The sequence below is a fragment of the Calliphora vicina genome, chromosome 1 (genome assembly GCF_958450345.1).
Source record: "Calliphora vicina chromosome 1, idCalVici1.1, whole genome shotgun sequence".
Taxonomy (NCBI): domain Eukaryota; kingdom Metazoa; phylum Arthropoda; class Insecta; order Diptera; family Calliphoridae; genus Calliphora; species Calliphora vicina.
The window spans coordinates 32441673-32454933 of NC_088780.1; the positions used below are offsets into that span (position 1 = coordinate 32441673).

Sequence of the window (13261 nt, forward strand, 5' to 3'; positions counted from 1 at the left end):
TATTTTTTTTTAATATTTCTATTTAAACAAAATATTTTTTTTTCAAAATTGTTTTTTAATTTTTTTTTCCAAATTGTTTTTTAATTTTTAAAAAAAAATTTTTTTGATGAAAAATAATTCGCGTTAATATTTTTTATTTTATTTTTTTTCCGATTTTGACCCATTGCAGGTCAAACTTACTATAACCTTATATACGTCGTTGCAATGGACTTCGAAATATCTGTCATTAGATATCCATATTGTCAATATTAATGACTTAGTAATCCAGATATATGTAGATCAATAATAGGCCAAAAATCTAGGTTGTCCCGGTTTTTTCCTTATATCTAAGCCATTTGTGTGCTGATTTTGTCGATTTTAAATAGCAACCGAGCCGGAAGAATTCGCGATATATTGTGATGTATGTAAGTTATTTGGGGGCTACGGAAAGTTGATTTCAACATACAAACGGACAGACGGATATAGCTATATCGACTTCGCTATCTATAACGATCCAGAATATACTATATACTTTGTGGGGTCGCAAATAAAAAATGTTGAAATTACAAACGGGATGACAAACTTATATGTATATACACTTGCCATTCATGGTGAAGGGTATAATCAAAGTAATTACACTAGGGTGGGTCGATTTGTAGGGACCCAAAAATTCGCCCAAGTGACAAGGAAAATCGCATTCCTTGAAATTTGTATATGGGGTCCCCCAGGGGGGTTACAGGGGTTGTGTCAGTAGCATGGATGGGTTGGCCCTCCAAAGTTAGTGAGTATCGGTCATATGGGGCACTTTAAATGGGTAAAAGTGGGATTTTTCAAAATTTGACCTTTGGGTCAAAATAAGGAATATCAGAATTCATTCTAGAGGTATGGTTCCTTGGGCAAAGTTTCTTATTTTAATCCCTAACTAAGTTACACATAAGAGTGTTGCCTTTGTTTTCACATAGTTTTTACTAATAAATTCTCACCATTCAGGTTTATGACATCTGAGTTAGGTCGTTGACGGGAGAGTTTCCGATCTATGAGTATTTGTCTATGGTCTAGTGTTTGTATACCCGTCATTACTTGTGAGGGTATATATAAGTTTGACATTCCGTTTGTAATTTCCACAATATAAATTTCCGACCCTATAAAGTTATATATTCTAGATCCTTATAGATAGGGGAGTCGATTAAGCCATTCCCGTCTGTGTGTTGAAATCAACTTTCCGAAGCCCCCAAATAACTTATATACACGATTCATACATCAATATCTTCGGAATTCTTCCAGCTCGGTTGCTATTTAAAATCGGTCCACAAATGGCTGAGAAACCAGGACAACCTCGATTTTTTACCTATATCTGGATTACTAAGTCATTAATATAGACAATATGGATATCTAACGATAGATATTTCAAAGACCATTGCAACGTCGTATATAAGACCTGCAATGGGTCAAAATCGGAAAAAACATTTTTTTTTAACCCGAATTTTTTTTTCACCAAAAGCTTATTTTTTGCTAAATATTAAAAAAAATTGAAAAAAAATAATTTGAAAATTTTTTTTCCAAAAAATTAAAAAAAATGCTTTGGAAAAAAAAAAATTTGTTTACTTAAAAATATTTAAAATTTTTATTTTGAAGTATAATTTGGTGAAGGGTATATAAGATTCGGCACAGCTCACTTGTTTTTGATTAATTTTTCTTTTAAAGTGTAGATGTACGATTCGGCACAAACGCATATAGCTCTCTTATTTGTTTTATTACAATTTTATGAGGAGTAAACAAATAAAAAACAATGAGTACAAGAGATAATAATATGTATATTGCATATACCCTGCAGTTCTAGGTGACATTCCCGAAGTAGTGATTTTACAAATAATTAGATATTTGATTAGTTATTTTAAAATTAAATTCCGGATTACAAAACGACAGTTAGTAGCAATTGACTCTTCAATAGATTACTGCTGGTGGATTAAATAACTACTTTCTAAAGGGCCAAACAAAAAATTGTTAAAGTGATCTTAAGCCTAGATTAGTTAAAAATACTAAAGCGACAATTTACTACAAGCTAGATTACCTGGGTTACATAAAGTATCCAATTGAATTCTCTTTACATTACATACATATCAAATGGCCCAAAAATATGTAAATTACTGTCTCATTGAGTACTTTTAAAACGGCTGGGTAGTACCACAGCTGTAATAATTGTTTTTGTATGTTTTTTTTAACATGTTAATATTTAAATACTCTTACAACTTGATTTTTGAGTTTAGTTCATTCATTCATTCACCGGCGACTGTTGTGTATTTGCGGTCAGATAAGAAATATCAACAAAACAGAAAACAAAATGTTTAAATTAATTGAAGTAAAGCCACAACGTTATCCCACAAATCTAATAAACAAAGACTGGTCAAAACGTATTATACACCATCGAGCCGATCGTTTGGACTTTCTGAAAAAGGTGCATGAACTTGAGGTTTACGATGATGATGTTTGGCTGGTAACGTTGCCGAAATGTGGCACCACCTGGATGCAGGAGCTGTTGTGGTTGGTGATGAATGATTTCGATTTTGAGACAGCATTAAAGACTGATTTGGAATTCAGATCACCATTTATGGAGTAAGTTTTGTGTTCAGTTTCAATATGTAAAATGATTAAATTCTAATAAAATACACTTTCTATTGCAGATTTGAGTATATAGTTAATGAAAACTTGGAAACAGCTTTTAAACCACTGGAAAGTTTATCCCGACCACGACTCATTAAAACCCACTTTTGTTTGCCACTGCTGCCAGCACAAATCTGGGATAAAAAGCCTAAGGTAATCAATCGAACAAAAATAAATCAAAAACTTTACTAATTAAATCAAATAATTAAACTTTCTCAGGTTATTTATGTTGCTCGCAACATACGCGATGCTTATGTCTCCGAATATTATCACACACGCAGTTTAGGAGTTTCTATGGGTAAAACCATTGATGAATACATCAATCAACAAATGGAAGGTCCCACCATACAAGAACCATTTTCAAATTTAACCGAATTTCATGCGCTACGCAATGAGTCATGGCTGTACTACACCAGCTTTGAACGCATGAAACTTGATTTGCGTCAAGTCATTACGGAGGTCTGCAACTTTCTAAACAAAACTATAACGGAAGAGACAATGGAGAGAATGTTAAAGCATTTATCGTTTGAAGAGATGAAAATTAATCAAAAAACAAATCATATTTGGGAATTTGAACAAGTTAGAAAGAAGCTGGGTTTACCCTACGAACATCATAAGTGAGTATAAACGAGTAAGAGTGTTATATTCGGTTCGATTCGAACAAATTTGTATGAAAACTATTCGATAGAATTTTAAGAACTGAGTGTTTTTAATACAAATTTTTTCTACTCATTTTTCTTTCGACATCGCACAGTTGTATGAGAAAAAAAAGAGGGAAATAAATCTGTAACTTCTAAACCCTTAGTCCGATTTTAATGAAATTTCACAAGCGCAAAGGGGAAGTGTTTTTGAGTTTAAGTTTTGAATCTGGACCTCATGAGCCCACTAGGAGCTGAGCCAGGGCTCCCCAAAATAGGACACCTCGGGTATGGTCAATTTTAAAAATGATCCTATTTCTTCGTTTGTGTTCCGATTTCAAAAAAATTATATATAAAGAATCTTCTCATCGAGCACTCGTCGTAGCTATCAATTATCTGTTATAGCTTAGGAGATATCCGCATTTGAAAATTAAATTTTCAACATTTTTACCCACCCTACTCCAGTTTTTTGATGACCGCGGTTCCAAATATTTCCAGATTTTCTACATTTTTCCTTTATAGGATTAACAACAGATATATATATATCAAATAAAGGAAGAATTGTTTAAAAATCATGACTGAGTCCAAAGTTACATGCATTTGAATTTAAAAAAATTAAAAAAGGCGATTTTTCGCTATTTTTTTGGGAAAAAAGTACTTTTATTCTTTTTAAGTTATCTAAAAAATTTCTAAAAGGATGTATAATGAATTTGTACTTTTTAAAACGCTAACTTTACATCAAATATTTGAAATGAAAAAAAGTTATAATTTTTGATACCGAGGAGACCAGGTCCATTCAAAAAACGCCTATTTTTTATGTAAAATTCAAGTTTAGGGCAAAAATTCTCAAATCGCATAGTGGATATTAAAATATAGTAACCCATTTTAGATGGCCCAATATGTTCTTAATTATTTTGTAAAGGGTTCCGATAACTCCGCCCCTGGTATGGATATTATAGCCAAAAAACGAAAATATCCCATTTTTGGAATTTTTCAAATACTTTTTTGGGAATTGCGGGATTCCTGATTACAAATTTCAAAATTAGTTTTTATTTTTTCATTTTCAATAAAAAAATCTATATAAATGTCAAATTTCATTACAAAATATTCATAAATAACAATTTTATTTCAATTTGAAAAATGTGTATCTATGCAAAAACTCAATAAATAGCATTTTTTGTTATATTTTTCAAAAAAGTATTCAATGAATTTTTTAATTGTTAAAAGTTATATACATTATTGAAAATTAGACAAAATCCTCTATCCATTGATATATAACATGTCTACCTTATGTTTTTTACGTGGCAAATTAATTAGGGAAAACTTAACAACTCGCTGAGAATTTACCTAACATAGAAATTCATAAAAAAGCATGTTGCGTACATAACAACATTTTTATGAATGTAAATAACAGTGCTAGGTAAATTCTCAGCGAGTTGTTTAGTTTTGCCTAATTTATTTGACACTTTTGATATATTCTTTATTTGATATATAGATCTTTTGTTAATCCTATAAAAGAAAAATGGATAAAATCGGGGAATATTTGGAACCGCGGTCACCAAAAAACTGGAGTAGGGTGGGTAAAAATGTTGAAAATTAAATTTTCAAATGCAAATATCTCCTAAGCAATAAGAGATAATTGATAGCTTTTAGGTGAGATAGTTTTAGGGAGATTCTATATGTGTAATTTTTTTTTAAATCGGAACACAAACGAAGAAATAGGATCATTTTAAAAATTGAACATACCCGAGGTGTCCTACTTTGGGAACCCCTGGTCCCGCTCCTGGTGGGCTCATGAGGTCCAAATTCAAAACTTAAACTCGACTACACTTCCTCTTTGCGCATGTGAAATTTCATTCAAATCGGCGCAAGGGTTTAGAAGTTACAGATTTATTTCCATCTTTTTTTATTCTCATACCACTGTGCATCGTGGAACAGGCAGTGAAATATAAATATTAAAAACTAGTTTTAATGAAAAAAAAATTTTAGATTTTTGAAAATTTGGTAAAAAAATTTTAGTGGAAAAAAATGTATTTGATAAAAAAAAATTTAAAATTTTGATGATCTATAGCGGATATACTGATGTATCAATCAAGTATAAAAGTTATTGGGGGCTTCAGAAATTTAAAGTCAACAGAGCAACGGAAAAAAATTAGGGGAAAAAAATTAGTTTTTAAATTTTTTAAGTTTAAATTTATTTTTTTTAAATTTATTAAAAAAATTTTGGACAAGAAAATTTTTTGTGAAAAAAAAAATTCGGTTGAAATGAAATATTTTTCCCGATTTTGAACCACTGTAGGCCCGCTTTTATATATTTGTAATTCATATATAGATAAAAAATAGGTCAAAAATCGAGGTTGTCCTGAATTTTCCTTATATCTCAGCCATTTGTGGGTCGACTTTCTCGATTTTAAATAGTCACCGAATCGGGTCTATAGCTGATATATTGATGTATGAATCATGAATGGAAGTTATTTGGGTGCTAGGGAAAGTTGATTTCAACATACAGACGGACAGACGGACGTGACTATAACGATCCAGAATATACATATATACTTTGTGGGGTCGCAAATGAAAAATATAAAAATTACAAACTGAAACTTATATATACCCTTGCAACTCATGGTGAAGGGTATAATAAATTTGGTGATAAAAAAAATTGTCCACTCATTGTGAAGGCTATAAAAAAATAGTTTCATTAATAAAATATATTTAAATTATTGTTAATTTATGTTGCAGTTTTGTACGCAAAGGTCAAGTTAATGGTTACAAAGAGGAATTATCCCCCCAAATGGTAGAGAAATTGGATAAATGGGTTACGGAGAATTTAAGCAAGCACCAGATTACCATGGATGAATTGTTGCTACTGAAATGATGTTAAAATTAATAAAGTAATTTGAGATTGTTTTTGCATTTTATTTTCTTTCTTTCTTCTATTTATGTTTTGAGATATTGTGTTCATTAATTTTAATAAAAAAAATTAATAAAATTGTATACATGTTAATTAAAAAATACATTTGTTGTTTTAATAAATAAAATTAATTTGAAATTCCATTAATGATAAAATACAGTAGTACGAGTATTTTATTAATAAACAACATTAGGGTGGCCTTATATTAAATTTTCGGCGCTCCCAAGTTCTATAACACAGCACATTGGGGCAGAATCAAAATTTTGTGGAAATAAATCTGGCATTTCTAAACGGCTGGTCCGATCGGAATGAAATTTGACATAGACGTAGCCAAGGAGTATTTGAGTTTAAGTTATTAAAATAGGTCCTATAAATGCTCCACGGGCGGCGCTATGGGAGCTCAAAGTAAGATACCTTCGACATGTAAAATTCGATTTCAAAGATTTTTATAATTTTGGAAATCTTAGTCCTTCAAAAATACTTCACTTTTTCACATTTTAATGTGACTGAGTCTGAATCATTGCAATGCATTGACTTGTTGTTGAATAAAATATTAAGAAAATTTATAAACATTTTTTAGTATGAACAAGTAAGAGTACTATATTCGATATAAATTTAAATAATATAACAATTGTTAGAAATGCTAGTTTACGCAGAAGATATTTTATTTCAAAAAAATGTATCTAATTCAGCAATTTATAATTGAAATTCCTATTAGAACGTATGAAATTTAACAATTTATATACTTAATAATTGGTTAACATTACACGTTTGGCTCAAAAATTTTCCTTGCTGACCTTAAGTGAAGAAACAGAGTATAAAAAGGGTATACAAATATATTTAGACAAATTTCAAAATAATGGGTTGTGGGATTTATATGGGAGCTATGACCTATTATGATTCGGTTGTCATAAAATATTTTAACGTAATTTATATGTATTTTAATTGAATTTCATCTGTACAATAGATTTATAAAACAATTTGTAGTATGATTCTTGGATACAAGTTACTGATCGGTGTAAAATTTTGGTCCAGTACAGATTTTTTTTTCGATATTTTTGCAGGTTAATGTGTTTTTCGGAAGTGGTTGTTATATGGAGGCTATGATCAATTATGGGCCTATCATCGTAACATTTGGTACATCGAATTTTATATATATGGAACAAATTTGTTTCGAATTTCTATATAACTACTAGCTGAACCCGGTCCGCGTTGCTGGCCCGTACAATAATTCTGTTTTATATTACATCTCGATTTGAATATACAGTGTCGACCTGACATCGCACCCGAAACACTGAGGGGTCATTTGACAAAGTTGTAGCAGATATCTATAAGTACAGTGGCATGATATGCCCTTAAAAAAAGAAACGGATGTATTTAAGGCAAATGGGACATTATATTTATGAATTCATGTTAAGGACAGGGGATATACATTTTTTTTTTATTTACTCGGGAACAAACCACATACAAAACATGAATTTTCCAAATGTAAGCCAGCAATAGTCAACGATTGGCCTTATGCTTTGTCGTTGGAAATCTTTGGTATGCTTGAAATCATTACGTCTTCGCATTTTAATCTGCCACCGATGATTGTTGCCTCAATTAAATTTGGTGAACATTTTTTGATGGTCAATCGTGTTCCGTTGCATAATTTTGGAGCGTTTATGTTGCTGAGAAACATTATCTGTGATCCACCTTCAATGTTTCAGTAGAATAATTGAGGCTTGTTCTTCGTTCATTACTGTGTCAATCGATTTGAATTTCATGTGTCGCCAGTCAGTTTCAATTAATTCGCTATTGAGCTTGTTGACATCATCATTTTTTGGTACCAAACGGATTAAATATTCATTTGCATTTGGCAGAAGTTCGGCGGGAACGAAATCTAATTTGTCGACGTTGTTTACTATATTAGTTGTACTTTCGGAAATTTTGTTTATCATCGGTTGATAATATAAAAGCACTTTTATAGTGCAATGATAACAGCGGCCTACTTGTTTTATCGAACGATATGAAAATTTGGTATGTACCGGATATGTTACACCAAATCATTCGCTTCATAGTACACCAAATTTTTAGAATGATGTTAAGCAACGAAATTAAAATTAGCATTGTTTGACCGTTGGGAGTGAAAAAAAGCATTTATTTCTCGAATGAAAAAATAAAAATAATTTTTTGACAAATCTGAACACGCAGAGAAAAAATATAATTGGGCATGGTTTCTGTAACCATTGGGCATGGTTTCTGTAACCATTTCAATATTGTTACAAGTTGTTTAACTATATTATAGTCACAGTAACCATTTACATGATTGTGGTAACCATAATATGGTTAACTTACGATTCACATGATTGTCTCAACCATATATATGGTTACAGTAAACATATATATGTTTGTGACAACCATTTATATGATGAAGGACTTATCATATTATGGTGCTCTCGGCTTAAGGCTTATCATAATCTGAGAACAACATATTATGATAAAATTATTCATCATAAATATGGTTGCCACAAACATATATATGTTTACTGTAACCATATATATGGTTGAGACAATCATGTGAATCGTAAGTTAACCATATTATGGTTACCACAATCATGTAAATGGTTACTGTGACTATAATATAGTTAAAAAACTTGTAACACTATATAAATGGTTACAGTAACTATGCCCAATTATATTTTTTCTCTGCGTGAAGATTCACTGAAAATTTGATAAAAATCGGTCCAGCCATATCTCCGGAACCACTATGCCGATTTCGTGCAAACTTCACATAAACCATCCCCAACTTACCCTGGAATTTTGGTTGAAATCGGTCTACCCGTTTTCGCAGTTATTGGTCAATCTGTGTATATGAGTATTATTTGTGTCCAATTTTAGCATGATAAAGGTATTTATAAGAGATTTATGAGTACTTAATTGATTTTCGGAAATGGACCTTATATGGGAGCTATGGTCAAATATGGACTGATATTCACAAAATCTTGTAGTATGATTTCTAAATATAAATTACGGATCTGTGTAAAATTTTGTTTTGATATTAATATTTTTTAGATATTTATTTTTCCGAAATGGGCCTTATAGGGGAGCTATAACCAACTATCGGCCGATCTTCATAGAATTAGGTACAGCGATTTTGGTATATATGGGGACTATTTATGACGAATTTCAACTTAATAGCGATATTTATAAGACATTTATGCTTATTTAAGTGATTTTCGAAAGTGAACTTTATATGGGGGCTATGGTCAAATATGGGCCTATCCAAAAACAATTTGGTGTTGTGATATTTTTAAGCCGAAACTTATTTTTCCTGAATTTTGTGTGGATATTGCAATTTTGTAGACATTTACATACCATAGCTATATTTCGGGAAAAAAATTTGTATGGGGCCTAGGAGAAATCATGGACCGATTCTTATAATTTTTGCCAGAGTTAGTCCTTTTAACATAAAAATAACGTGTGTAAAATTTTATGATATTATCTGCAATATATTTGCACAAAGAACCAAAACTATGTTAAAATTATCAAGTTTTTTTTTTTAGGTTGTCTCACATTTTGGTTTATAACTCTGGTTCCACTGAACCGATTTTGCTGATATTCAATACCAAACTGCTTAGGAGAACAATAAACATTTTTTTTGCAAGTCTACTAATTTTGTTTGCCTATTTTGGACGTGAGCGTGTTTTACACAGACATACAGACAGACGGACATGGCTCAATCGACTTAGAATTTCATAAGGACCAATAATATATATACTATGTTGGGTCTCAGATGAATATTTCTCAATGTTACACACGGAATGACAAACTTATATATACCCTCATTCACCACTTATAGTGGTGGAGGTTATAAAAAAGGAAAGTGATATTGATCACAATATTTTTAACAACACAAATAAAACAAATTTCTTGTATTTTTGTTAGTGCCATTTTTCTAGCCAAATAATTGGATGTTTGACCAGTTCTACTGGACTCCAAATCCTCTCCAGGGCACACCATCGGTAGATTAGGTAAAATTCCGAAGGACGTGATTCGAAAAATAGGACATGTTTTTTATACCAAAATATTCTCCGTAAAGGAAGCATACAGAAAAACATAAAATTGTTATATGTATGTTCTTAAAGAATGTTTTTTTTTTTTTAACAAAAAAAGAGTTAAATAGTTTTCGCCCAAAAAACAGCAAACATCTACTATTTTTGGCATTTTTAAAGTGAAAATCGTTTATTTTTGGATCCATAATTGATATTGCTCTGAAATCTTTTATATTTAATTGCTAATTTATTTGCCTAACTAATAAAAAAATACGAATCCATTCGGTCCAAAACTACGACCTATATTTTTAAAAAATCGGACCAAGTTATGGCAAAATTTTAAAATTTAAATTTTGAAATGCTTATAACTTGGAAATTATAAGAGATAAATAGCACACTTAAGCATGTTATTTCAAGATCTAGCCGAGTGCTTTCCAAAAATAAATCTTTAAAATTGGTTGGGAAACAAAACAATAGCACGTGTTTAAAAATTTTACATGTCAGAGGTACCTTACTTTGAGCCACCATATCGCCACCCCTGAAGTGTTTGTAGGCCCCATTTTAATAACTTAAACTTCTCCTTGGCTACGCAGCCGTTTAAAAATTTCAGATTTATTTCCACAAAATGTCTGGCCTATCAACGAGGAACTTATACACAACACAAATAAAACGTAGGAAATGGAGATGAATGGCCAGAAAGAATTTTGACAGTATAACGAGAATGGCGCTAGAGTGGTCGACCAAAGAAGACGAGATAACAACTGCTACAAATCGTGTAAAATGGAGATGCTGCTTTGGTCAAAAGTATTTCGGAACTCCTAATGTCCTCTTAATGTTATTCCGATCTTAGTACCGAGAAGAGCAATTATTTTTTTAATTTTCCTTCCGTGTTGCAGTTTAAACAAAATTTATTATGTAATTGTTTTCTTTTCTTAATTTCACAATGAAATAATTACAATTTTACACAATCTTAATATTTTTCATTTAAATTAATTTATAGTTTTATACATTTGTGCACTTGCATTGGAATATTATTATTATTGTATTTACTTTTGTTGAGCGTAATATTATTTTTTGCACAAAACTAAATTTCTTTACCTTTATTCTTATCACAATTATTATCAGTCGTAACATCTGTGTTACATTCAGAAACTGCCATGATCATAAATTAAAATATAAACTGTTTTTATATTAAATTTTATTTTCGATTTTATAAATTTCTCTTATTTTTTTCTTTTTTGAGTATTAATTGAAATGTTGCACTTGATCAATTAATATTTTTTTTTTATTTTTTCACTTTATTATTCGAGATACATAAATGCACAATGGAAAAATTTTCCTTTTAATTTATTTTCTTATTTATTTGTTAATAAATGTGTATTTGAAGGCAAAAAACAAAAAAAAAAAACTGTGATGATGCTTTTTAATAAAATTGCATTTGTTTGCTTTTAAAAAGATTTTAATTGAAAATCACTATTATTGTATGACGAAGATGATGTACCGTTGCACTATTTCGAAATTTAAACGTATTCCACCGAAAGTCTCAAATAAACTGACAATTTTTTAGAAATTACATTGATATTTAACATGGAAATTTCATTTAAATCTTAACAATTTTATTTTTTTTTGTTAGAATCATTTCAATTTATATGGTGGCTGGGGCAATATAAAAAGAACAAATGGAATTGTTACTGTATTTTGTTTAGTTTAAACAAAAACAAAAATAATACGTTTAAGATAAATTTGTTTAAATAGAAACGATTAAAGCCTTTGTAGAGGACAACAAAATTTCATTTTAAATTTGAAATGTTGAAGACAACCAAAAAATCTTTAACACATTTGGCGTGCGCTGCTTATCTATCTTTTTGTGATGTTCGTTTAACGTAATTTTTTTCCCCAATATCGCTTAACTAAACTCATCTTCACGATCATCATTTGTAGCGCCCTAAAAGTTTAGTCTTTTTATCTTCATCATCATTTGTCAGCTTGTTATCTAATTTAATCAGTTAAAGTTTATCACACACAGAGTGAATTCAACGTGGTCTAACAAAATTCAAAATGTGTTTTCTGCTTCATCGTTTTTGTTAAATTGTATAAATCTCACCCGAACTAGTATTCAAAGTGTTATAAAATTTATATTCTGTTTGACTTTTAGTGTTAGAATTCGCAAATATAACAAATTAACACTATTAATACCAGTAGGTGTTTTTTGCCAATAATGAAAATTACTCATATTTTGTATATTTAACCATATTTCGAAATTTGAGTCAAAACTGATACTGTAAACCCGAGTTGTATCGGCTGTAAAGTAATGTTCGGCACTCATAGTCATGATCGTTTATTTTAATCTGTAAACATCACGAATGTCAACGAAACTCACAAAAATGATCAAATAAGAAATAAAAATTGTAATCATAATAAAATAAGCTGGTAAGATTAGAACAATGTTTTCTACATGCGGACCACTGTTCAAAGTTTGAAAATGGATTTACTAGGAGAAAAATAGATTTGTTTTTTTAAATTCTGGCATTTCTAAACGGCTCATCCGATCCAGTTTAACTTATTAAAATGGATCCTACAAATTATACAGGGGCGGCGCTATAGGCGCTAAAAGTAGGGTAACTTCGACATGTAAAATTTGTAAACACGTGCCATTTTTTTGTTTCCCAACCGATTTCAAAGATTTTTATATTTTTTAGATTCAAAAAACTTCGCCCATCAAAAATATTGCACTTTTTCGTACTAAAATTTTTTTATACATTTTCTTAATGTGACTGAGTCAGAACCAAGACTTGTATTGAACAAAATATTAAGAAAATTTATATACATTTTTTAATATGAAATTTTTATACTAATTTATGTTTTAAAAACACAATAAATATATAATCTACATATATACATAAATAAAAATCAATTGTAGTTCGTTGGTAATTGCATCAGTTGAGAAACGGCCGGACCGTTTTAGACAATTTTTTTTAAATGTTGGTCATAGTCCAACTTAGGTTTTTACGGAATGAAAAATTGACCACGTCCACTTT

At 30.3% G+C, this 13261-nt stretch overlaps 2 protein-coding genes across 2 annotated transcripts in view; one reads left to right on the forward strand and one right to left on the reverse strand.

Annotated features, from left to right (window-relative positions):
* LOC135957107 (synaptic vesicle glycoprotein 2B-like) overlaps positions 1-11788 on the reverse strand; it is a 35780-nt gene extending 23992 nt beyond the window's left edge. Inside the window, exon 1 of the mRNA XM_065507784.1 lies at positions 11322-11788. Within this exon, the coding sequence (XP_065363856.1) occupies positions 11322-11388 (67 nt within the window). The 5' untranslated portion in view covers positions 11389-11788. The remainder of the gene's footprint in view (positions 1-11321) is intronic.
* On the forward strand, positions 2285-6292 carry LOC135957125 (luciferin sulfotransferase-like). The gene is made up of 4 exons (XM_065507806.1): positions 2285-2592; positions 2661-2793; positions 2860-3257; positions 6018-6292. Exons 1-4 carry the CDS (start codon positions 2321-2323, stop codon positions 6151-6153), a joined length of 939 nt encoding a protein of 312 aa, XP_065363878.1. The 5' UTR covers positions 2285-2320; the 3' UTR covers positions 6154-6292.
* Positions 11789-13261: the final 1473 nt, after the last annotated feature.